Source organism: Podarcis liolepis (genome assembly GCF_965112155.1).
Source record: "Podarcis liolepis genome assembly, contig: HAP1_SCAFFOLD_74, whole genome shotgun sequence".
Lineage (NCBI taxonomy): Eukaryota > Metazoa > Chordata > Lepidosauria > Squamata > Lacertidae > Podarcis > Podarcis liolepis.
In genome coordinates this window covers 135,119-161,407 of record NW_028148879.1, presented here as the reverse complement: position 1 = coordinate 161,407, position 26,289 = coordinate 135,119, and the positions used below count along the sequence as shown (strand labels likewise).

The following is a 26,289-nucleotide window of genomic DNA, read 5'->3' as shown; positions in this document are numbered from 1 at the left end:
ATGGCCCCACCCTCTGAAGGTCCAACTTCCGGCACCATCCTTTTGTAGACCGTCACACTTGGTCCCCCACCCTTATCTCCTTGCCTTGTTTTCTATGCTTATCCGCCTCCCTCTTATATGCGTCTTTTACCTGTTCCAACTGCTCTCGTAGTAAGCTGTGTAGAGCCGCCAATTCCTCTGCCAGATGTTCCGCAGCTGGGACTGACATGTTGTCTTCCTGTCCTGGAAAGGCATGGGGTGACTTCCCAGGCTGGCAAAGAAGGGAGATTGTTGTGTAGATGGGTCTACAGCACTGTTATATGCAAACACTGCTAGAGCCAGCTTGTTGACCCAATCATCCTGTTGATAGTTCACATAACACCTCAGATAATGTTGCAAGGTCGCGTTCGTCCTTTCCGACTTTCCATTGGTCTGTGGGTGGCTCGCTGAAACTGGGAGGTAAACTGTGTTCCTCTGTCTGAGATGACCCTTAGAGCAATCTATGCAGCTTAAACACATGCTCCACGAAAAGTTGAGCCGTCTCCTGTGCTGAGGGCAACTTCTTACAGGGCACAAAATGCGCCATCTTTGAGAACAAGTCCACCACCACCCATATCACCGTCTGCTTCTGTGACTCAGGCAGGTCGGTGATAGTCCATAGCTATCACCTCCCATGGTCCTTGAGATGTAGGAAGTGGTTGGAGTAGTGCTGCAGGCACTTCGTGGGGTCTCTTTGCCCGTTGACAAGTCTCACACGCCTTCACATACTCTTTCATTTCCTCCTTCACCTTTGGTCAGCACTCAGAATAAGGTTTTGTACTGCCCAAAATGCCCTGCAATGGGGCTGTCGTGACACAGCTTCAAAACCTTGGCATGGAGCTCCTCCTCTGAGACATATAACGCTGTTCCCTTATACAACAATCCACCTCTTTCAGCAAAGCCATCTGCAGCACTATCCCATCTCTGTATTGCCTCTATGTTCCCCCTTGCAAACCCATCCTCGGCAGTTTGCTTCGGGAAGTCGAGCATCAGCTGCTGAGACCACTGCTATCTGTAGCCGGTCTGAGGATGTGCCTCAGCACTAGGGTAGCCTCTTCCCGATACTCCGGTTTCCGTGAAAGAGCATCTGCTTTTTGGTTCTGAGGGCCCACCACATACTGTACTCTGAAGTTGAATCTGGCAAAGAAATGTGCCCACCTTATCTGCCTCTGGTTAAGACACCAAGCCGTCTGCCAGTGTTCTAGATTACGGTGATTGGTGTGCACCTCCACTTTATGTTGTGCCCCCTACAGGAAGTGTCACCATGTCTCCAGGGTGTCCCATATAGCAAACAATTCCTTCTCCCAGATGGTGTAGTTCTGCTCTGACGGAGTCAGCTTATGCATGACTAAATGGTACAAAAGGTGGTCTTCCACTCATGTTCTTCTCTTATCCTTATCAAGTTATAGGCCCCCCTCAAATCAAGCTTTGTGAAGATCTTTGCTGACCTCAACCACTCCAGCAAGTTCCCTATACTTAGCAGGGGGTAGTGATTGGGCACCGTCACCTGGTTCAGCCTCCTGTAATCATAGCAGAGGCGCAGCTCAGAGTTGTTCCTCTTCTTCACAATAAGCACAGGTGCGCTCCAAAGAGCCTTAGAAGGATGGATAAAGCCATGCGCCAAATTCTTCTTCAGAAATTCCTTCAGCTCGGCAAACTGCTTCTGACATGGAATAAAGCCAACTAATGGGCAGCTGGGCCCCTGGCAGCAATTCGATTTTGCAGTCATAAGGCCTATGGGGTGGTAATCTATCAGCTTCCTTCTCACAGAACACATCTTGATAGGCCTTGTAGGGAGGGGGTAATTGTCCTTCGTTCCCCGTGAGGGCTCCTAGGGCCTCTGCCCCTCCAACCTCTGCCCTCTCTGGCCCCCTTCCACCTAGGCAGTGTAGGCGGCAATAGGCCGAGGCAAAGGTTATGGATCTCTGCCCCCAAGCGATCACAGGATCGTGCCGGGATAGCCACGTCATTCCCAGCACCACAGGGTGAGTTGCCAACCTTGTGACGTGGAATGCGATTGTCTCTCTGTGGCTCGGCAACCCCAGGCCTACCGGCATCATAGCCTCAGATACACGTGCAGCTAGCAAGGGCCACCCATCAATGGTCTGTACGTCTAGCAGGGGCTCCAACCTCTGCATGGCCATCTGCAGCCTCTCCACAAAGTCCAAGTCTATAAAATCTGTAGACGCTCCTGAATCTATGAGTGTGCACACTTGCTCACTGCCCCCATCCGGAAACAGTCCTTGCAAAAGGACTAGAGAAGGATCATGTTTCTTTTATCTTTTGCCTTTCCTTCCTTTCCTTGGAACAGCCTATTCAGGAGAAGCCAGTTGTTTCTCCAATATGGTAGTGAAGGGAACAGAAAGAATATGGGGAATAACTGCTTCAAAATTGTACAAGGGGGATGAAGCATTCCTGGTATTTGACTTGGTTGCTTTAAGTCAGGATCAAAGTACCCATCATGATGCAGCAGATGAGCGAGGAAGATAGTGGCAAGATGGATGTGATTCAAACACATTGATGGAGCCAGTCCTTCTTGTCTGCATATACTGCGCTGACCTCATTCCCAACTTGCCTTTCCCCCTCTACCTCCAGCTACTGCTGTCATTCATCATTGTGCCATACAGTGGCATGTAAGAAAATGTGTTCTGCAGTTGCTGGGCCTCCTTAATGGCTTGGGAAACACCCACACCTCCAACTAAGCTGGCGTGGTTTTGAAATGGGGTGACACACCCCACTAAGGTAATATCCACCCTGGATTGTGGAAACTCTCACTATGTGGGCAGTGAGAACTTCAATCAATGATGCTATCAGGGTGACAAGAATGGAGCCACTGCTGAATTAATACCACATAAAAATTGCAACAAGTGTGATTGATTTCCCCATGACTGCTTACTTGGATATTTTCTGTAGATATTTCTGCAGATTCCATTATTCTAGCATCATTATTTTAGTAAAAGGAACCAGTCACTTTGAGGAATTTTGTCAAAAAGCAGGATATAAATCTAAATAAATTAAACCGCGTAAAGACTAAGAAGCATACTGCGACTAAACTTGCACCAAATTATTATTGCCGTGGCGCAATCTACACCCAGGGGCACTTTGCAAATGACTCTAATTGTCAGGCCTGAGGAATCTCTCCCTCCCTTCCTGGTGTTTTCAAGGAGCCAGGAGAAAACAAGAAGGCTTTTAAGTATGATTTATTCAGTCACTGCTGTAACACAAAGAATTCCAGTCTTTACACCATCATGGAATTATTCATTCTGACTCCTCCTCATTTCCCCTCCCCCAGCAGCATCGACTCCTACGGAAGCTTTCCTTTGCCAAACATTGTTGCGTACGCTGCTCTGGTACCCTCAGTGACCATTGCATCCTAGGGGATGGAGGGTCTCCTACTATCTGCTCCCCTACCCCCTTAAGTCTCCCAATTCTGCATAGATTGGCTGCTCTCCCATCTCTGCCTGGTTTTCTCCCTCATAGTTTGGCTGTAAATCAAAGCTGTCTCTCTCCCCCCTGTTAGTGCCATGAGAAGGGGGGGGAGATTCCTCCCATGCCTTTGCTGACATCTGCGCGCCCAGGCTTCGCCGACCTCTCCGCCAGCAGCGGCAGCGCTGCCGCTGCTGGCGGAGAGTGGCCGGCATGCCGAAGCCTGCGCGCGCTGACATCAGCGTGCCCAGGCTTCGCGGACCTCTCCGCCAGCAGCGGCAGCGCTGCCGCTGCTGGCGGAGAGTGGCCAGCATGCCGAAGCCTGCACGCGCTGACATCAGCGCGCCCAGGCTTCGCGGATCTCTCCTGCCTTCAAAAGCCGTCCAGGATAGCGGGAAGTATCTTTCACTATCTCCCTCGCATTTTGCTTGCCTTCTCTCTCCAGCTATTTGTAAGGCCTCGTTGGACAGCCACTTTGTTTTCTTGCATTTCCTTTTCATTGGGATGGTTTTCGTTGCTGCTTCCTGTATAATGTTGCAAGTCTCCATCCATAGTTCTTCAGGCACTCTGCCCACCAAATCTAGATCTAGATCCTTAAACCTGTTCCTCACTTCCACTGTGTATTCATAAGGGATTTGATTTAGATTGTATCTTACCGGCCCAGTGGTTTTTCCTACTTTCTCCAGTTTAAGCTTGAATTTTGCTGTAAGAAGCTGATGATCTGAGCCACAGTCAGCTCCAGGTCTTGTTTTTGCTGACTGTATTGAGCTTCTCCATCTTTGGCTGCAGAGAATATAATCAATCTGATTTCAATGCTGCCCATCTGGTGATGTCCACGTGTAGAGTCGTCTCTTGTGTTGTTGGAAAAACATGTTTATGCTGACCAGCTTATTCTCTTGACAGAGTTCTATTAGCCTTTGCCCTGCTTCGTTTTGATCTCCAAGGCCAAACTTGCCAGTTGTTCTATTTATCTTTTGATTCCCTACTTTAGCATTCCAATCCCCTATAATGAGAAGAACATCTTTCTTTGGTGTCATTTCTATAAGGTGTTGTAAGTCTTCATAGAATTGGTCAATTTCAGTTTCTTCAGCACAAGTAGTTGGTGCATAAACTTGGATTACTGTGATGTTAAAAGGTCTGCCTTGGATTCATATCGAGATCATTCTATCATTTTTGAGATTGCATCCCAGTACAGCTTTTGCCACTCTTTTGTTGACTATGAGAGCCACTCTATTTCTTTTACGGGATTCTTGCCCACAGTAGTAGATATGATGGTCATCCGAACTGAATTCGCCCATTCCCATCCATTTTAGTTCACTGATGCCCAGGATGTCAACATTTATTCTTGCCATCTCATTTTTGACCACATCCAACTTGAATCTACTTGTACTTGTCCTCTGCTCTTCCTCAGTAGCATGTTGGATGCCTTCCGACCTGAGGGGCTCATCTTCCAGCGTTATAACTTTTATATGCCTGTTGTCTTTGTCCATGGAGTTTTCTAGGTAGGGATACTGGAGTGACTTGCCGGTTCCTGCTCCAGGTGGATCACCTTTGGCCAAAACTCTCCACTATGACCTGTCCATCTTGGGTGCCCTGCACAGCATAGTTCATAGCTTCTCTGAGTTATTCAAGCTCCTTCGCCATGAAGGGGTGGCTTAGAACATAATCAAAACACAGCAACACATCTTTGAATTGTGCTCAGAAATGTACAGGGAGCCAATATAGATCTTCCAGGCTGGGTGTTATATGGCGGCCACTCCTTATCACCAGTCCAGCTACCAGAATTAACCTGTGCATCCATGGACAGATGTGAGTTCAAAATGACCCCAAGGTTGTGCACCTGATCCTGATTATTCAATTCCTTCTGAATAATCTTATTATTCAATACATGGCAGCACGGCTTAGGTTTGCAAAGTTGCATCTGAACAAACCACAAGACTTCTGCAACAATATCCTTTGGACAGACGAGACCAAAGTGGAGATGTCTGGCCTTAATGCACAGCACCACCTTTGACGAAAACCAAACAGCATATCAGCACAAGCAGCTTGGGGTGGTGATTTGGGCTTGTTTTGTAGACACAGGAGCTGGGAACCTTGTAGTCATTGAGTCAACCATGAACTCTGTATACCAAAGTATTCTAGAGTCAAATGTGAGGCAGTTTGCCCGACAGCTGTATCTTGGCCAAAATTGGGTCATGCTGTTAACAGGACAAGGATCCCAAGCATACCAGGAAATCTATCACAGAATGGCTGGAAAAGAACAGAATCAATGACCTAGTCAAAGTCCAGACCTCAGACCAATTGAAATGCTGCACAAGACCTTGAGATAGATGTGCATAAACAAATGCCAGCAAACTTCAATGAACTGAAGTGAATGAATGAACTTTATTACAGTCACAGACCAGGATAAAAACAAAAAGAAAAACAAAACAAAAAACAAAAACAACATATAAATAAAATAGCCGTTAGGAATTTTTTTTAACCGATAAATGTTGGAGCAGATAAGGACAAAGAAACAAGCATAGGATAAAACATCTGAATAAAATACAAGATTAAACACAGATAATGGATGGATAAAAACTGATAATTAAAACAGATAAGAACTAAAAACAAATAAAAACATGCAGTTAAAACAACTGTAAGAGCGTAAGATCTAAAAGACTCGCAGTTAAAACAACTATAAGAGGCTAAAGAGTAGAAGCCTCTGAAATGGAGGACACTCGCAACATTAGAAACTGATGTGCAAATATAGTTAAAACAGAAAATTAAAACAATGTACAAGAATAAATTTAGAACCAATGTGCAACAATAAACTATCCGAGGGAGTTGACTCAGAGTCACCCGTGGAACCGAGTTTGGGGATTTTCATGCCAGACTATTTTGAGTTGGGCGATGGTCTGCGCCTACAGATTTGTACACAGAATCTGGCGACCATCCAGGTCTTCTGATCTTTGCCTAACAGCAAAAGGTCAAATTTTTGCTTTTGCGGGAGGTCGGCGAGCCTCACCAGAAGAGGATCAATGAACTTACTACATGCCTCTTCGTAAAAGGGACATTTAAAGAACAAGTGTTCTGGGCTTCCTATCTCTCCCAAAGGACAGGTGCAAAGTCTCTGAGCATAGCGGACTTTTCTAAAGGCTCCATCCAGGACCGGCGAGGGAAGAGCCGTGCTTCTGGCAAGTGTAAAGGCCCTTCTTGCATTTCTAGATACGAGAAAGAAGAAATATGCTGCCGGTGTGGCTATATCTCGATTTCTCCAATTTTATAGTTATGGCACCTTGCGCAGTCCTGTTGTCTCTCGGTATCTAATATTCTTTGCCTGACTGTGGCTTTTGCCTGGCCCAAGCCCAGACTTAGAAGGGCTTGAGGGGCAACACCCAGTTTCTGGAGGGTGTTCAGAACTGCAGTCTGCCAACCTGACTGGAATTCGTCGCAGAGGATGAGTGGGGCTATCCCTCGGGGGAGCAGACTCAATGTCAGCCATTTGTAGATTGATGTTAAGCAGATGCTAGCATCATCATCCCTGTTTCCAATCTCACCCATGCATTTGAGACACATCTGGGGACTTGGAGGAGAGCTCTAAGAAGTCTAGATTGAACTCCCTCAAGGGGGGAGAAAGCAGAGGAAGGCAGACCCAAAAAGGAACCATACAGGAGTTGTGCCAAAGTTTTGGCCTTGTATAATTTTAGTGCTGCGGGGACGAAGGAGCCCCTTTGTGCTCTGAAGAATTTAAGAATACAATTTGCGGTTTTTTCTGCTGAACTCCCGATGGAGTTTATGTGTAGTTTGTTGGTTCCTGAGGCCTGTACCACCATTCCTAGATACTTGTAGTTTGTGACTTGTTCTAATTTATGGCCTTGGAGTTCCCAGCTTCTAAGCTTTGGCTTTTTCCCAAAAGCGAGTATCTTGGTCTTTTGATAGTTGATTTTGAGCCATTCAGATTCACAGTATGCTGCAAGCTTTCTTAGTGCTCTTTTGAGTCCAGTGGGGTTTCTAGATAGAATTACCGCATCATCGGCATGTAGCAGGACTGAAATCTGCCAATTTGCAAGCTTTGGCGGGTGGAGTTCTGAGTCATTGAGTGCAGATACTAAGTTATTTAGATAGAAATTAAATAGTAGGGGGGCCAATAGGCACCCTTGCCTGACACTTTTGAAGGTTTTAATAGGGTCCGTTAGGTGTCCTAGGCGGCTGCACCTGACTCTAAGAGCCGTGTTTGTGTGCAGTGCCTGAATTAAGAGCAGGAGCCTTCTATCTATATTGGTACCCTGTAGTCTGTCCCAGAGTCTGGTTCTGGAGACTGTATCAAAGGCTGCTTTTAGGTCAACGAAGGCAGTGTATAGTGAGGCCTGCCCTCCTGATTTGTATTTGTCGATGAGATGTTGTAGCGTTAGGCAGTGATCTGTCGTGGACCTTCCAGGTCTGAAGCCTTCTTGTTCTATTGCCAGGATATCTTCATTCTCTAGCCATTCTGTAAATTTATTAAGGAGGTGCTTTGCGTAGAGTTTACTGATCACACTTAATAGGCTAATCGGCCTATTCGCTGGGTCCTCTCTGTTGCCCTTTTTATAGATTGGAACTATTATGTCTGTTCCCCATTCCCTTGGGATGCGGCCAGTGTCATCTATGTAAGTGAAGAGGGTGGCTAAGAAAGGTGCCCACCAATCCACCTGTGCTTTTATCATTTCTGGTGTAATGCTGTCTGAGCCTGTGGCTTTGGCCGTTTTCAGTTGGTTTATATATGTTTTCAGAAATGAAGTGATGTGAGAGACTGATAAAGTCCTACAGAAAATGATAGCTTCTTATTGTTGTTAAATGTGGTTCTACAAGCTATTTAATAAGAAGATGTACTTAGTTTTTCACACATGGCTTTTCCATATTGTCTTTATTTCTGTTAATAAATGGCACAGTGTAATGTGTCATGTGTTGCTGTTCCTCTGAGGGTGGGTGGGTGTATAATCACATTTTTAAATGTGGAATTGTTCCCAATGTAGTAAACATTCATACAGATTTGTTTTGGGATGCCTCATAGGAATCATAGAATAATAGAGTTGGGGTGAACCACAAGGGGCATCTATGCCAACCCGCTTGAAGCCAATCACTCCTTTTCGAGAGCAGATGCGCCTCATGCCTTCCTCCACAGACATCCTACTGGGAGAAAGCCAGCTAATGGGTGCTAGACGAACAGGCCTCTGAGTTCCTGGGCCCTTGACCAGGACCAGCTAGCCACAGCTGCTTTGTTGACCCCTTGGGATAGCTCTGTGTACCTGCAGAGGTCTGCAGCGCACAGGTTCAAATCAAGTGAAAGCTTATCTCTATAAACATAAAAGAGATGTGAATAAAAGAGACATTACTTTTTCACTTGTAATGTTATTTCATGTTTCAGTTAAGTACTCGCCTTCCCATTATAAAAGGGGCATTCTGGGAGTATTGCAGGATAGGGCAAGAAAGCACTCGTATGTCTTTGAAAACCTAGGACCTTCTGAACACACAGCAGGTGCTGGGTTACTGAGCTAGGGTCCCTTCCAGATAATTAATAAACAATACAGCACAATTCTGTGTATATCAGCTTAGCTTTAATAGCATAATTATTAATGCTTCCTATAACAGACATCTTGTCAGAAACACTGCAACTGTTTTATATGGACTAGTTAGCTTTGTAATGCTTATCAAATCGTTCTGAAAGAGTTCTTAAGATATTTCCTGGTCTTTTTTGGTATTTATCCCGAAGATTTTCAATTGCAGTCTTTGCCTGTTGAAAGAAGAACAAAGGAATACATTGTGTTATAGGAATATATTGCTAAATAGGTGTTCACAGTTATTAATATCTGTGAGGAAAAAGCTAAAGGGATCAGAACCAGAGGCAACCCATTTATTCCAGCTATAGAAGCACAATATGTGACTTCTTTCTGGGATACACAACTGACTTTGTACACAGAGATGTGTTGCATGAGAGTCCTTGTCTCTCAACCGTCAAAAGTGGCTTCTTCGACATGGAGGTTGGGGCCAGAGCAGCCAGGGCCAGGAAACCCCACTAGGAAACTGCTCATCTGTCTGTGAATCCAGCCCACTCTCTTTATGTTTACCATGAGCACTGTATGAGAATGGCAGAGATACAACCAAACATAAGTGCCTTGGGCTGCTTGGTACGTATTAGTTTTCCTGCACGGTTGTTACCTCCAGCTATGTGAAGAAAACTGCAGAAATGCTATTGAGTTATATTTCACTATATATTCACTATTCGCTTAGAATGGCAATGGGTGACAGGGCTAGTGACAGAAATAAGTCACCTCCTGGTTCCATGCCTGAAAACAGCACAGCAGGGCATGGGTGAAAATAGCAGAGTAGAATGGAGTCACATTCACGTGCAGAGTTGCAATAAGTCACACAAACATCAGAAGTTCTTCAGTAATAGTTTTACCGAGGCTTAATAGCGCACAGTGCTTATTGGGTCCCCCACCGGGAAGGGGGCTTGGAGGAACCCTCTGGGGCAGATTCTGGGGCATATGGTGGGCAGAAGAAGTCCTATTGCATGAGCAGATCTTTGTGCATAAAATGCATAGGCTTTTCATGGTCTCAACAATTTATGGAGCGGGAAAGCTGAGTGATGAACATAATGCACAAAAGTCTATGTAATGAACCCGATCTCTGGTCGTATAGAATGAGCAAGTCAGTAGGCAGAAACCATTTTATAGAACTGAAAAAGAGAAACCAACAGGAAAAGTATATTCTACTTTTTTACTTCCAGGTGTAGAGTTAGCTTACTTTTTCAGCCAGCTCTGCAGCTGTTATATTTGGATCATATGGGATGGGTTCTCCAATATATGTCCTCAGTTTCACTGGAAAGGGCCCATATATGGGAAGGTAGATAAGTCGTGTTTTCTCATATAACCATCTTGTCAGCCCTATGTATGAAAGGGAAAAGAGTCTGTAAAAAAGCGATCCCATATCAAATTTGAAATTAGTTGGCATTCTGAGTTTTTAGCAATCCCAATCAATCCATCCCAGAGATGAGGTTAAATAATTTGAGTGCATACTTTTTAAGAGACAGCACAACTTTTGCAGATAAGTGTACACTGAATAAACTACTAGTAGGTACAAAATAGTTTTTTTAAAAATATCATTGTATATTATTAATCTGTTTATTGCCTGATATTAGATCTCTTGATCAACCAAGGAATATAAGATATTTTGCTCACTTGACTTTCCAATGTTCCTGAATGTTTCACAAGCGTTTTGGGTAAACGTAGGGATGATGGGCTGAAAGAATAAAAGAAGAAATGCAAAATCAAAAGAAAAGTGAGAACTGGAGAATTACTTCACCCCACCTGCCCCACCTTTATTTTAAGGACTAGGAATAGTTAAGGACTAGGAATAATGCTCCCCTCTGGCATTACAATGACAAGCCAGACGCAACTGACTTCAAATTACACATGCTGTCCCCCAGATTTTCAAGAATTGAAGAGGAGAAAAGCTATTTTTCTGTTTAAATGTAAGTGATTTCAATAGTTTTTTTTTTTTTTAAAAAAAGCAGGGGTAGGAAATACTTGGAACTCCAGATATCATTAGACCCCCTAAACAGGATGTTAGCCGTCCTCAACTACTTAGGATGCTAGATCAAGGATGTCAACACATAATAATAATAATAATAATAATAATAATAATAATAATAATAATAATTTATTATTTATACCCCGCCCATCTGGCTGAGCTTTCCCTGTTCAGTTTCTGTTAGTTGATTGTTGATTCTCATGGGAACTTACAGATTCTGGCTTCACACAATTAACTCAAGGCAGTGTCAATTTACTCTTGGCAGAAAGCCAAGGTCTGCTTGACCTAGAAACTACTTTCTCTGATTGGTTAACGACCAGCACTCAACTCTGTTATCTGGGAATGCTAGCACAGTTTGGTGTTAGGTGTGTTAGGAGTAGGAGTAGAAGTGCTGTGTATGATTATGAGAGAGAGAGAGAGAAAGAAAGGATTTATTTTGCTTTGTTTTGTATGCAGAAACTCTGCTGGTTTTATTTTTTCCTTTTAATAAATCCTGTAAATAGTTATTCTGAGTCTAGCTGACTAGTCATTTCCACCTCGACTAGCTTCTTCGCTGTGCAGGAAAACTCTGCTACGTTTGGGCTAAAGCCATTAGAGCTATGCCTGACACTTCAAAGTTCCATGAGGTTATGGGCATTGTGCTGCCAGCCTGAGTTGTGGTGGTGTCAGCATCAACGGTGTTGGTTCCAGTAGTCCCAGAAGTTGTTGTTCCTGTCGGTGCAGCAGATGGACACTGGCTGGTTCCTGACTGTTGTGAGCTGGTGACGCAGTGGACACAAGGACAACAGCTGCAGCGTGTGAGTGCTGGGTTCTGTGGTTCCTGTTTTCTCTCTCGGTGGTCGTGAGTAGCTGGTTCCGGGTTCCAGGAACATCGCTCTCAAGATGGCCTCACAACCAGTTCAGATGGCTTTTGAGCGTCTGAATGACTCCAATTACTTGCTGTGGTTGGAACGCATGCAGGCAGTGCTGCAGAGGGATCGTCTTTGGCAAGTGGTGAGTAAGTTTCCTACGAAGCCTGATGATGAAGACCTCGATAAAGACCAAAGAGCAAGGGCCACCATTGTCTTGGTGCTGGAAGATTCCCAGTTGCCGTATGTGAGGGGAATCAAGACAGCTAGAGGTGTGTGGCAAGCACTTAAAGAACTCCATGTGCGTGAGACAGCGGTTTCCAAGCTGTTCATTCGCAAGGCATTGTACAAGGCAATGTTACAGCCTGGGGTTACAATGCAGGAACACCTACACAGTTTACAGTTAAAGTTTGCTGCGCTACAGGAAAGAGACTGTGCGTTAGACCAGCAGGAGAAGGTGGCTATTATTTTGAGTTATCTCCCGGAAAGCTGGGATAATTTAGTTTTGTCTCTAGAAGGCATACAGGAGCGTGATTTATCAGTCAGTTAAGTTACTGGGCGTTTGATTGAAGAATGGCAGAAGAGGCAAGAAAGGTCATTGGCTGCAGAGACTTCTACTGGCAGGCGGTTTGGAAGGAGTTCTCATGCCGTGCCAGAGGTGAAGCAAAAGCAGCGTACTGGTGAGGAGTCAGCGTTTGCTGTTAGGCGTTGTTTCCGATGTGGGCCTTCAGCGCATCTAAAACGACAATGTCCAGAGTTGGTCAAGTCTCAGTTGCCGGTGCAGGAGCAGAGACGAGATCAGCAGCAGCAGCAGCAGCGTAAAAGGAAATTCTTCAAACAAAAACAGTCGGCTCAACTGGTGACCGCCGAGGTCAAGATTGCTGATAAGAAACAAGCTGTCTGGGTGGTTGATTCGGGAGCGTCTCGGCACATCGTAAATTCAGATGAATTGTTTGTTTCCAAGAACTCAGCACAGCGCAGCCAGGTGGCTCTAGCAGATGGAAGTACTTCCGAAGTGATTTCAGGGGGTGCAGTTTTTGTTCCTTGTCTTCGTGAATGCCTGCGAAATGTACTTTGTGTGCCTTCATTAAGGAGCAATCTGATGTCTGTAGATTGTTTGCTGAAAGCTGGGTTTAAAGTGTATTTTGAAGGAGACAGTTGCATTATTAAGAAGGCTGGTGAGATTTTAGGCACTGCTAAGTCAGAGGGAGGCTTGTTTTGGCTTAAAGCAGGATCTCAAGTTGCAGCAGTAGTCAGTAAATCTCAGCCTGCAGTGAATAACAAAGCTATACATGACAACTGTGTGCACTTATTGCATAGGAAAATGGGGCATGCTTGCTGGAAAAGTGTACTAAAAATGTCTGAATTGGCTGATGGGGGTGATTTAAAGAGTTGTAACAAGTACCTTGATTGTAATGTTTGTAAAAAGGTTAAAACCCACAGAGTCTCTTACCCCAGAAGTGACAGAGTTAGTGAGTCACCGCTACAGCTGGTTCACATAGACGTAATTGGTCCATTTGCTGTAAGCAGGGGTGGAGCGCGCTTTTCACTAACAATTGTGGATGACGCCACACGTTACTCTTGGGTTTTTCCCATGAAGAATAAGGGTGACGTGTTCACTAAGTTTAAAGGCTGGGTGGCATCTGTGGAAAGATTTCTGTCCATTAAACTCAGAAGGATTCAGACGGACAGAGGTGGCGAATTTATGTCAAATGCCTTTAGAGATTGGTTACAAAAGCGTGGCATTGGGCATAGGAAAATGAACGTTTTCCCCCCAGAGGAGAATGGCGTTGCAGAGCGAAAAAACAGATCTTTACAAGATATGATGTTTGCCATGCTTGATGATGCTGATTTGCCCATGTCTTATTGGGTGGAGAGCATGCTCACCACGTGTTATCTCCAAAATAGGCTCTTTCATCAAACAATAGGTACAACCCCGTACTTTAAATTGTTTCAGAAAAAACCTAAAATTGACCATTTGCATGTGTTTGGATCAAAAGCCTGGGTATTAATTCCAAAACAAATGAGGAAGAAGGGAGATCCTAAGACCAAACAGTTAGTGTTTGTGGGTTACCAGGAGCTGGGAAAAGGTTTCCGCTTTGCTGAAGGGACAAATGGCATTGTGATCTCTAGGAATGCCAGTTTTTGTGAACATAGTGGCTGGGAGAGACTACATGCCAATACTGAGGTTTGGTTTGAACCTTCCCAGGAGCTTCATGACTCTGAAGGTAAACATAGAGAATCAGAGTCTGAGGGGGAGGAAAGTTCAGATAAGAGCTCTCAAGAAAGTGGAGTTAGCCAGAGACCAGTTGCTAAGCAACAAAAGAGAGGTCGTAGTTCTGAGGAGGAAAGTGGGTCAGAAGAAAAATTTTCTCCCAGAAGATCTAAACGACAAAACAAAGGAGTGCCTCTGGTGCGTTTTTCTCCAGATACTGCAAATGTGTTTAGTGTAATTGCAGAACCCAAGAGTTTTCAGGAGGTGTTAAAGTTACCAAAAGAGGAGGCAGAGCTCTGGAAAAAGGCAATGGAGATAGAGATGTCCTCTCTGAATGAGCACAAGGTCTTTACACCAGTAGCAGCGCCTGAGGGGGCAAAGATTGTAGGCTGCAGGTGGGTGGACAAACTTAAACCTCTGGTGACAGGAAAGTACAAATACAAAGCTCGTTTAGTGGCTCAAGGATATTCTCAGAGGCCTGGAAAAGATTATGATGAAACTTTTTCCCCTACTGCTAAGGGGGACAGTGTAAGGTTGATTTTAACGCTTGGAGCAAAGAGAAAACTCCTGTTAAACCATTTTGATATCCAGACTGCATATTTACATGCATCAATATCAGAAGACCTGTATCTAGCCGAACCGCCTGGTTATGAGACAGGTTCCAATAGAGTGTTGAAATTAAACAAAGCTCTATATGGTCTCAAACAGGCTGCAAGATCTTGGAACAAATGTTTCCATGAGGCCTTAGTGTCATTTGGTTTCAAGCAGAGTACAGCTGACAATTGTGTTTATGTATGTGGTACAGGCAGTGATCAAGAGTTTTGTCTGATTTATGTAGATGATGTATTGTATGCCTGTAAAACAGATAAACAAACTAAAAGGTTTGCCAAGCAATTGTCCAGTAAGTTCAAAATGAAAGACTTAGGCCCGGTTAGGACATATCTAGGGTTGGAAGTGTGCTGGGCCCAAGATGGCAGCTGCCTAATTAGTCAGCAGAACAAAGTTAAACAACTACTGACTACATACAGGATGCAGGATTGCAAAGGGGCAGCGGTGCCTATGGATCCAGGTTTCATAAAAACACTTCATATAGATGAGAGTCCTGAATTTGAACATCCTGATGTATATCACTCTGTAATTGGAAGTTTATTGTATCTAGCACAGTGGTCCAGACCTGATATTAGCTACGCAGTAGGCATATTAAGTAGATTAGTCTCAAAACCCACACTAAATGCCTGGAAAGGGGTAAAACAAGTTCTGAGATACCTCAAACAGACAATTGGCTATATGTTACAATTAAATTCTTCTGAGGACGAAATGTTGAGTTGCTACTGTGATAGTGACTGGGGAAATTTGCCAGATAGAAAATCTGTCACTGGACTAGTCATAATGGTCGGTGGAGCTTTAATCAGCTGGCGGTCACGCAAGCAAGACGTTGTAAGTGTGTCATCAACGGAATCTGAGTACGCCGCATTGAGTGAATTGTGCAACGAGGTGATTTATTTCAAGCATTTGTTAGCAGATTTAAATGTAAATTGTGGAGAACCAGTACGAGTTTACATTGATAATCAAGCTTGTATAACCTTAAGTAAAACGGAGGGTTTCAAATCACGTTCCAAACATATCTCTGTAAAATACCAAAATGTACGTTGCTGTGTACAAGATAATATAATCACATGTACTTATGTATCAATTGAAGAAAATGTAGCAGATGTATTAACTAAACCATTGGCAAAGATAAAGAACAAGCAAATGTGCAAGGGTTTAGGTTTGTTGGAAAAATAATCTCCTACATAGGTGTTATTTGATGTTAATTGTCCAGCAGAATCTGTGAGGGGGTGTTCAGTTTCTGTTAATTGATTCTCATGGGAACTTTCAGATTCTGGCTTCACACAATTAACTCAAGGCAGTGTCAATCTACTCTTGGCAGAAAGCCAAGGTCTGCTTGACCTAGAAACTACTTACTCTGATTGGTTAACGACCAGCACTCAACTCTGTTATCTAGAAATGCTAGCACAATTTGGTGTTAGGTGTGTTAGGAGTAGAAGTGCTGTGTATGGTTATGAGAGAGAGAGAGAAAGAAAGGATTTATTTTGCTTTGTTTTGTATGCAGAAACTCTGCTGGTTTTATTTTTTCCTTTTAATAAATCCTGTAAATAGTTATTCTGAGTCTAGCTGACTAGTCATTTCCACCTCGACTAGCTTCTTCGCTGTGCAGGAAAACTCTGCTGCGTTTGGGCTAAAGCCATTAGAGCTATGCCTGACACTTCAAAGTTCCATGATCCCCAGCCACCCTGGGCGGCTCCCAATCAGTGTTAAAAACAGTACAGCGTTACATATTAAAAACTTCCCTGAACAGGGCTGCCTTAAGATGTCTTCTGAATGTCAAGTAATTATTTATCTCTTTGACATCTGATGGGAGGGCGTTCCACAGGGCAGGCGCCACTACCGAGAAGGCCCTCTATCTGGTTCCCTGTAGCCTCACTTCTCGCAATGAGGGAACCGCCAGAAAGCCCTCGGCGCTGGATCTCAGTGTCCGGGCTGAACGATGGGGGTGGAGACGCTCCTTCAGGTATACAGGACCGAGGCTGTTTAGGGCTTTAAAGGTCAGCACCAACACTTTGAATCAGGCTCAGAAACGTACTGGGAGCCAATGCAGATCTCTCAGAACCAGTGTTATGTGGTCCCGGCAGCCACTCCCAGTCACCAGTCTAGCTGCCGCATTCTGGATTAATTGCAGTTTCTGGGTCACCTTCAAAGGTATTCCCACGTAGAGCGCATTGCAGTAGTCCAAGTGTGAGATAACTAGAGCACGCACCACTCTGGCGAGACAGTTTGCGGGCAGGTAGGGTCTTAGCCTGCGTACCAGGTGGGGCTGGTAGACAGCTGCCCTGGACACAGAGTTAACCTGCGCCTCCATGGACAGCTGTGAGTCCAAAATGACTCCCAGGCTGCGCACCTAGTCCTTCAGGGGCACAGTTACCCCATTGAAGACCAGGGAATCCCCCACACCAACCCGCTCCCTGTCCCCCAAAAACAGTACTTCTGTCTTGTCAGGATTCAACCTCAATCTGTTAGCCGCCATCCATCCTCCAACAGACTCCAGGCACTCACACAGGACCTTCACCGCCTTCACTGGTTCTGATTTAAAGGAGAGGTAGAGCTGGGTGTCATCTGCATACTGATGAACACCCAGTCCAAATCCCCTGATGATCTCTCTCAGCGGCTTCATATAGATATTAAAAAGCATGGGGGAGAGGACAGAACCCTGAGGCACCCCACAAGTGAGAGCCCAGGGGTCTGAACACTCATCCCCCACCACCACTTTCTGGACACAGCCCAGGAGGAAGGAGCGGAACCACTGTATGACAGTGCCCCCAGCTCCCAGCCCCTCTAGACGGTCCAGAAGGATGTTATGGTCGATGGTGTCAAAGGCCGCTGAGAGATCCAGCAGAACTAGGAAACAGCTCTCACCTTTGTCCCTAGCCCGCTGGAGATCATCAACCAGCACGACCAAGGTAGTTTCAGTCCCATGGTGAGGCCTGAATCCCGATTGGAAGGGATCCAAATGGCCCGTTTCCTCCAGGCGTGCTTGGAGTTGTTCAGCAACCACCCACTCAATCACCTTGCCCAAGAATGGCAGATTTGAGACTGGATGATAGTTGGCCAAATTGGCCGGGTCTAAAGATGTTTTTTTTAAGAAGCGGTTTAATGACCGCCTCTTTCAGCGGGTCTGGGAAGGCTCCCTCACGGAGGGAAGCATTCACCACCCCACGAAGCCCATCGCCCAGTCCTTCCCGGCTAGCTTTTATAAGCCAGGATGGGCAAGGATCAAGGAGACAAGTGGTTGGTTTCACTCGTCCAAGCAGCCTGTCCACATCCTCGGAGGTAACAGATTGGAATTGATCCCATGTAACACGACCAGACAGAACTCTAGCACTCTCCCGCCCCGGCCCTGCTGCCACGGTGGAGTCTACCTCCTTCTGAATCTGAGCGATTTTATCTGCAAAAAGCTTTGCAAAAGCATTGCAGGAGTTCTTGGGGTGCCTACCAGGCCCCGGTGGTACAGGTGGTTCCGATAGATTGCAAACCACCTGAAAAAGTCTCCTGTTGCTGTTTTCTGCAGATGCAATGGAGGCGGCAAAGAAGGCGAAGAAGCGATGAGAACATAAGATGGATCCTCTTGATCAAGCCAAAGCTCTCTGTATTCCATCATCCAGTTTCTCACAGTGTCCATCCAAATTAGCAGCCATCACCACATCCTACACTGGCAGATTCCATGGTTTGTGTCCAGAGTTTATGTTTCAGAGTTACCTAGTGGTTTACCATGCTCTGGAAAATGGCAGCATCAAAGTCTCACTGCATCAAAGTCTCATTACATTCGCTGCGTACTCACTACACGTTTAAACCCAACCCCGTTCTCTTGCCACAATCCATGAAACTATTTTTAAAGAGCTTTGCTAATTATAGCTCTGTGAGGTGTAAGCAACATTCTCCAGGTTTCTTTTGGAGAGGAGGCATGCTTTCAATGTGATTAAATGTATGGTGTCCATGCAGCCACCAGGTGACCCTTTCTTCTGTAATATATCTTAATTTCATACCTCATAATATTTTTTGTTTTTCGTTTTGATTGCTTATTACCTAAAAAAAATATCCATGCCTTTCTTTTGATACATATGGAGCCAAGGTCACTCTGAAGTGGGTTTAGAGGTCCACTCCTGATGCACTGTAGCAGCTATTGTCCCAATGTCTCAAGTCTGAAATTCTGATGCTCAATCCTATGAAAGTATAGGAGCTGATAAGACTGAATTATTGGAATGAAAGAAAGCTTACTTACCATACCATATCTCTCCAGTTATATCACAAACTTGAGCAATAATTTTCCTTGGTTTCTCCCAAAATTTGCTAACATCACTTTCTTGCTGGTTATTAATCTTCTTGTAAATATGTAACACAAATGAGAGAGCCCAGAGACACAAAACTGTACATATGAATGGTGAATAAAGTAAAATCAGAAGCTTAAGTAACCACAAAGGGTGAACCACTAAGGTCCGATATTCTTCCAAATAAGAAACACTGATCCAGTTTTCCAGAATTTGAGAAAACCAGCTCATGGTTTCCTAATCTGAAGCACCATGTATATGCCAATGAAAGAAATATATGAAGTGAAAATTTCCTCAGTTGTGTTGGTATTTTTTTCAACTGTTTACCTGGAAAACAGAAAATGCAGTACATTAGTTTGAACTGTCATCCCAGAAGCATTCATGATTACATGAAATCTCACGTGATTTAATATTTTCCTAGTTTTCCCCACTGTAACTTGCCAAGTAGACGTATTGTTTTTCCAGCATCCATCATGAGGATGTACAACATTACAAATGTATGACTCCATCATTTATTTGATGTAAAGCAAGCTGGTTTCATTCCACTGCTGAAGTATTAAGGAAAGTGGGAAAGGGTTACTTCTCTTTGAGTCAGCAGAAATGGTTCCCTGCCCCCTAAAGAGAGACATGGAGACTGTTGTAATGATCCAGTTAAAAAGTGGAGAACTTTGTGAAGATTTAATCTGAAGGAATTTGGACACATTGCAAGACTTTTGACTGAGAGAACTCTGGCAGTTGCAGGTCTTCGTTAACAACTGGACTTTGCTATTATTGTGTCAACTTTGCCTCATCAAGGACTTTATAAGTCAAAATGCTCTCTGGCCTGTAGAGTGTGTTTTTTCAGTGTCTTTCTGCCCCCAAAGTAAAAACTAACTTTGCTACACAGTTGTTCCCTATGCTGGGCCTAACCACTCGACTTAAATTGTGTGGTGCAAACACAACACTGAACAAGATTGAGGGTGGGTAGAAAAGTGAGCTGAAGGGTAGCAGCATTTGGGGATACACCGCAAAATGTCTCTTTCTGGGGATGTGAAATGGAAAACAGCACTGCTGCCAGATAAGAACAGATGCCGATGGCCAAACCCTGTTTTAACTGCCTCTAGAACTTCTTTCCAGTTGGGTTATTGGAGATCATGCCACAATACTCAGCCATCACATTTTTGTCTTCAACTTACTAAGTCATCTTAACATCCATTAGTTTTACATAGTCGAATTGTATATCTTTGATTCTACTCTATCTTCTCTACATTTTTCAACTTAGTGGTATGAGAAAATAGACAAGATTGGTGGGGGGGGGGGTTGTGCCTATAGTAGCTGTGTGATAGGATAAAGTAATACCTGAAAAAGCCATAAGTGCTCTAGTTCCTCACCCCCGAGAGCCACGAAAAACTAAATTTCACTGCTGTGGTTTGTCTCAGATCACTTGTACCTTGGTTTTCAAATAGCTTAGTTCTCAAACGTTCTGGGAAGCCAAATGTCCAGTGGGGCTTCCATGGCTTCTGATTGGCTGCAGGAGCTTTCTGCAGCCAATTGGAAGCCTTGCTTTGGTTTTCAAATGTTTTGGAAGTTGAACAGACATGGTACAACTGTAAACCCTACTGCTTACCTTACTTGACAAAGATAAATGAGCGGAACAAGATGGTGCTTGATAGCTGTGACGCAGGATGGAAAAAAGTGAATTCCTCCCTCTTTCGTGGGAGTGGAGACCATCTTTTGGCTGATTCTACAATGATCTGAGACAATAATTTGGGAAATATCCCACAACATACAGTGCACCTGTTTGCAGGTTTTTCTTCTTTATGGGTGGGAGAGAAAGCGACTCCCCTCCCTAGAGGGGAGACTTGTGTGGTCCCTGGAAAAGCTGATCAATTGCCAAATGATTTATATCTGTGGAATATATTCCATTTTAATTGCCACATATATTTGCGAACAGTATGCTTAACAACTCAACAACTTGGGAATTTACTGCATCATAAAACTTCAAATAGCAGGCTTGGACAAGAGTCATAACTGGAAGATAAGAGTGAGCCAGGGAAAGCTTCCTTGGCAAACAGACAAAGGAAATACACACACACACACACACACACACACACACACACACACACACACTATATATATATACAAATTAAACTACTCCTGACAGATGAAAGGATATATGATTGTTTAACATGACTGAGAATCGATTAGCCAGTGACTGAGGACTTTGAGAGTTTAAGATCAGAATGTGGAAAATATGAGAACAAGAAGAAGAGGGCAGAAATATCATTATGTGAGATGAGTTCTTCAGAAGTCCAGAATATGGGAAGTCCATGTGAAATTTAATAATTAATAATTCAGATTGTACCATAATTTGTTTTTTGTTTTTCAATTGGATTATGATTTGATTTGATTTGTTATTAATTGGATGTTCTTAATTGAAAATTAATAAATATTATTATTATTATTATTATTATTATTATTATTATTATTATTATTACTTAATAAGATCCTTTCCACCCTCCCTTGCTAAGAATGGGGAAGCCCTCATTACTGGTATTTGAGGAATGGTGAATTCCATGGGGGCACTGTTTCAACTGAAACAAAATGTTTTTATCTCACATATATTTGAGTCTGCATGCAATGCTTTCCCACTGTTGGCTTGGACAGTAGTGTACACTTGACATTAGCTACCATCCATATCTATCCCAGCTTCAAATCAACCCTGACTAAAAGAAATGAACATCCTAGCTGTGTTTTAAGTTGACAGTGTGGAAACAGGCTAAGATGTTCATACAACTAGTTTTTACACGCACACAAACACACAGAGAGAGACACACAGACAGCATTTCTCTCTCTCTCTCTCTGTGTGTGTGCTGACTCCTGCACAGGAAGTGACAAATAATACAACAACAGGACATTTGCAAACGAAGCAGGGTCTAGTATGGTTTCAGACTGAATGAGAGACTTTGATGAGATTCCTGCATTGAAGAGGGTTGACTAGATGACCCTTGGAATCCCTTCCAGTTCTACACTTTATAATTCTATGAACAATTTTTTTTACTTACATTTCTGGTAAGTCTGAATTCCCTTTGCTTCAGTCACCTCTCTGTGGATGCAGCAGAAGTCCTGTCTGGTGCACTTTTTCGTAGGCTAATTTCCACCCCTATGGAGACACATCCTTTCTGTGTTGCTTTAAAGAGACTTTGATGAGTGTGCCATTTGTATGAAGAAACCAAGCATTGTGAAAAAGACATAAACCTAGGGAGTCTGCCGCTAAGAGGTTCTGCCCATTAAAGATTATGAAGTCACGCCTACAATAGCACTTAAGAATATATTGGGTCACAGACCGCCAGTTATTGACTAAGGTATAAAGGTAGGTGTTGTAACAAGTGTGTTACCTCAATTTGCCGGTGGCTTCTCCCACTATAAGATGTGTATGAGATAGGAACATGATGTAATACACAAACCTTAATAACATGTTCTGTTTACAATATAGAATCCTTGTGCTGCTCGAGTAAAAGCTCTTCCATTGGCACCATGCTGCATTAATTATGCAGCATGTATTGCTTGCTTTGGAGCCCCAGAAATTCCAGGTTGACATGCTCTGATATCAAAGGGTCTCTGTTCAATACTGTCAGGTGGAGGTGAAGGATCCAAGTCCAGCATGCATTCATCAGTTAAGTCAGAGGAATAATCACATACATACATGTTGGTCCATTTTACTCTGTCATGCAGTGCCTGCAATTCAGTCACAGACTCATTAAAAAGTGAAGTTCATCAGGCGGTTTACAATATGATGATGATCATATCTATCTACATCTACATATCTATATATCTATTGTCAGGCTTTGGTGGATTTTATCCCTCGCCCTCCCCCAGTGGCAGCAAGAAGCAGAGAAAAACAAGAAGAGTTCTTACTAATGAGTTTATTCGATCATTACAGCGAGAGACAAATTAATGCAGTCAGTCTCTCATTATTGGCATTGCTCCAGCTGAGATCCTCTCCACTCCCTTCCCTTGCTGGGGAAAAAGGGGGCGGAGCTCAGTTCCAGCAACTATGTCATTGGAGGAAGACTGAAATTAGCAGAGCTCCAACCGGGGCTTTTGATGAACCAATAAATCTTAAACAATTAACTGTCGGAGTCATCTCGTGTGTGGGGGAGAGACCCAAGCCTTACATTCTTGATCCTCCATTTCTATGAATATTTTATAAATTTCACTGATTTCCCCTTTTATAACTGTATTTTCTTCTTTATCTCCACTTTTTATAGAGCAGTCTCTATGCTCCTACAAGTTCAAAGACCAGAAATGCTGCAACACATGGCTCTTGACCATAAAACCTCTAGGTCCTGGTCTCCATGGCAACTATGGAGCAAACAGGGCTCCCTCATATTCTCAGGAGTGTCAGGCGATGAAGTAGAACAGTGTTTGGAAGGGACTCAGCAGCTTGCAAGGCATCATTTCTCTCTGGAAGGCCTCTGGTTTTTATCTGCCTTTTAGAAGATAGGAGTGCCTGTCTTCCTGTGGTCCATGAGGTCACAAAGAGTCAAACATGACTAAACAACAAAGTGGTTTTAATGAGTTTTAATCAGCTTTAACTATTCAAGTGATTCATGAAGTGACTAGTGAAGATAAGATACATGTGTTTTTTATGTTTTCTGGTTCTGTTTGGCTTTTACAAGCCATGGATATTTGTTCTTAATGAGTCTATGACTGAATTGCAGACAGAGTACTTCGACTACAATTCCTATCTTTATTCCTTAGTCAAGAACTGATTTTCTGTGATGCAATATGTTATTGTGCATTATGAATGTTCTTATAGGTGTGATTCCATACTTATGTTGATGACAAATGGCCACAACTTCCCAGAAGCAGCCTCCCCAAGCCTTCTCTCTTTTTCACAATGCTTGGTTTCTTCATACAGATGGCACACATATATGAGTCTTTTTAAACCTCCACATAAAGGGATGTGTTTCCATACTGGTAGAAATGTGCCTATGAAAAAGTAGAGCACCAGACAAGACTTCTGCTCTCAGAGAGAGGTGACCAAAGTCAAGGCAATTTAGGCTTACCGGGAATGTAAGTAAACGGGTCGTCTAGTCAACCCCCTGCAATCTCAACAAACGATCCTTGGTTAGTTTTGCAAATGTGCTAGTAGTTGTGTTATCCGTCAGTTCCTGTTCAGGGATCAGCAGAGAGAGAGAGAGAGAGAGAGAGAGAGAGAGAGAGAGAGAGAGAGGAATGCTGTCTTGTCTGTGTGCGTGTGTACAAACCAGTTGTATGAAAATCTTAGCCTGTTTCCACATTGTCAACTTAAAACACAGCTAGGGTGTTCTCTATTTGCAGAGATGAAATTATGCACTTACAGCTTTTCCGATATTATAACACTGAGAAGCAGAAATTAAATTCCTCCCTATAAAACAGCTATTATTGGAAGCAAAACAGCTGTAGTTTAAAGCCCCCCCTTATCAATTTTGTCTCTTTACCCATACTTTTTTGTTGAAAGATGTAGTGAAGATAGAGTAAAATAATAAATATGCAATTCAACTATGTAAAGGTCTGTTTTCAGATGACTTAGTAATTTGTAGACAAAAATGCAATGGCTGTGTACTGTGGCATGGTCCCCAATAACCCAACTGGAAAGAAGTTCTAGAGGCAGTAATAACAGGGTTTGGCCATCGGCATCTGTTCTTTTCTGGCAGCAATGCTGCTATTCCACTTCACATCCCCAGAAAGAGGCACTTTGCAGTGAATTCCAAAATGCTGCCACCCATCAGCTCACTGTTTTTCCCCACCCTCCGTCTTCCTCGGTGTTGTGTTCACACCACATAATTTAAATTGAGTGGATAGCCTCAGTACAAGAAACAACTGCGAGCCACCGACAGCCGAGTGGAGCAGAGTCTGTTGGAGCGCTGCAGACTCTTCTGCTGCAGGCGGCTCTTCCCCGGACTCCAACGCTCGCTCCCGAACTCGCACGAAGCTGCCCACAGCAGAAGAGCCCGTGGCGCTCCGAGGGGCCCTGCTCCCATTGGCTGTTGGCTCTTGCCCCAACTGCATGGCAGCTAACCGTTTTGGCACCATGCACGGCGCACAGTGTAATGTTGTGGGAGCTGCACGACGCATCCTGTTGCATGTGCCAAGCTGTGGGTTCCTTTGCTGGCTTTTCCGCTGTTGACGCACGCTCCTAGCACCACCCAACGTGACGTGCCAGTGCAGAACAACGGGGAATGCAAGCAGCAGCAGAGGAAATATCTCTGGACACGATCTGCCGTGCGCCAACAACGCCGACGGCAGCAGCAAATCCCGACGAATAGGAGCTTGCGGATCCCAGGCGAAACAGTTAGCCACCATGCAGGGGGGGGGGGGGAGGCAGCAGGCAGACAGCGTGGCGACTCGTTATCTTTTATCACCCAGTTTGTACTATTGACTATTTCTTCCTTGTCACTAGACTTTTCAAGGAGACAGGGAGAGAGTGCTTTACAATAATTGATCGTGCCATATATTGGTTTCCAGGTAAGTTATTAAATTTAAATCATGCTTCTTATATAAAATATGTGAAATATGATATAAAATAAAGTTATAAGATATAAAACAAAGCTATAAAATATAAAACATTGTATCAGAATCAGGTGAAAAACAACATATGAAATATCAGCAAGAGTCCTCACAAAAAAGGAAGTTGGAAACTGCAGGCTTGCTTTTGGCCATTTACAACCTCAACCTCTTCTCCCAATAATGTTTCAGGCATCATATTTGAATCAGGCTATGTTTCCAATACAGCATGTCAACCTGGGTCTTTTGGCCCTGATAACAGATTGCAGGAAAACCTGACCTGACCTCAAAACAGCTATGAGAGTGCTGCTGCTGCTGCTGCTTCTTCTTCTTCTTCTTCTTCTTCTTCTTCTTCTTCTTCTTCTTCTTCTTCTTCTTCTTCTTCTTCTTCTTCTCTAGTGATTGCAAGACAATTCCTGTGCTTCCATGCAGAAATTCCATGCTTTCTTGTACAACTTGTCTACATTCTTCCTCAGGGATCTAAGATCTGAAGGAATCTGGATAATGTGACATCTGCTTTCTATGCTGTAACTGCAGGCTCTCATATAATAATTGCTGCTGACTTTAATACTAGAATAGGACAAGGTTTAGGAAAATGCGTCTCTGAGTTTATGATTTCCTCAAGTACAAAGAGTTTTGCAAAATTCAGTCATTAGTAAAGATGGATATTCGTTACTGGAAAGAACAACGCAAATTATGGGATTCTGCTTGGGAGCATCTGCATAGCAAACCACCTGCGCAAAATCCTCTGTATTCAAACACCACTGGGTGGCAGCTGGGATGGGGTGGGAGCTACAGCTAAGGAAAAGGGCAGAAG

The 26,289-nt window shown here is 43.8% G+C and overlaps 2 protein-coding genes and 1 long non-coding RNA gene across 4 annotated transcripts in view; 1 reads left to right on the top strand and 2 right to left on the bottom strand.

Annotated features, from left to right (window-relative positions):
* Window positions 1–22,183, bottom strand: part of LOC310699001 (DGAT1/2-independent enzyme synthesizing storage lipids-like) — a 49,418-nt gene extending 27,235 nt beyond the window's left edge. Inside the window, exon 1 of the mRNA XM_083520593.1 lies at window positions 21,986–22,183. The gene's annotated coding sequence lies outside the window, so the exon portion shown is untranslated. The remainder of the gene's footprint in view (window positions 1–21,985) is intronic.
* Window positions 1–26,289, bottom strand: part of LOC310699004 (DGAT1/2-independent enzyme synthesizing storage lipids-like) — a 105,368-nt gene that overhangs the window by 47,167 nt on the left and 31,912 nt on the right. Inside the window, exons 3-5 of one of the 2 annotated variants that reach the window (XM_083520596.1) lie at window positions 10,644–10,704; window positions 10,210–10,349; window positions 8,999–9,196 (exon numbers count right to left, since the gene is read on the bottom strand). The exons of the other annotated variant lie outside the window; for it this stretch is intronic. Coding sequence (XP_083376722.1) covers window positions 9,092–9,196; window positions 10,210–10,349; window positions 10,644–10,704 — 306 coding nt within the window. The 3' untranslated portion in view covers window positions 8,999–9,091. Of the gene's footprint in view, window positions 1–8,998; window positions 9,197–10,209; window positions 10,350–10,643; window positions 10,705–26,289 lie in introns of those variants that run through there. 2 annotated transcript variants of the gene reach the window in all.
* LOC310699005 overlaps window positions 24,156–26,289 on the top strand; it is a 5,650-nt gene continuing 3,516 nt past the window's right edge. Inside the window, exon 1 of the long non-coding RNA XR_014521884.1 lies at window positions 24,156–25,433. This is a non-coding gene — a long non-coding RNA (uncharacterized lncRNA). The remainder of the gene's footprint in view (window positions 25,434–26,289) is intronic.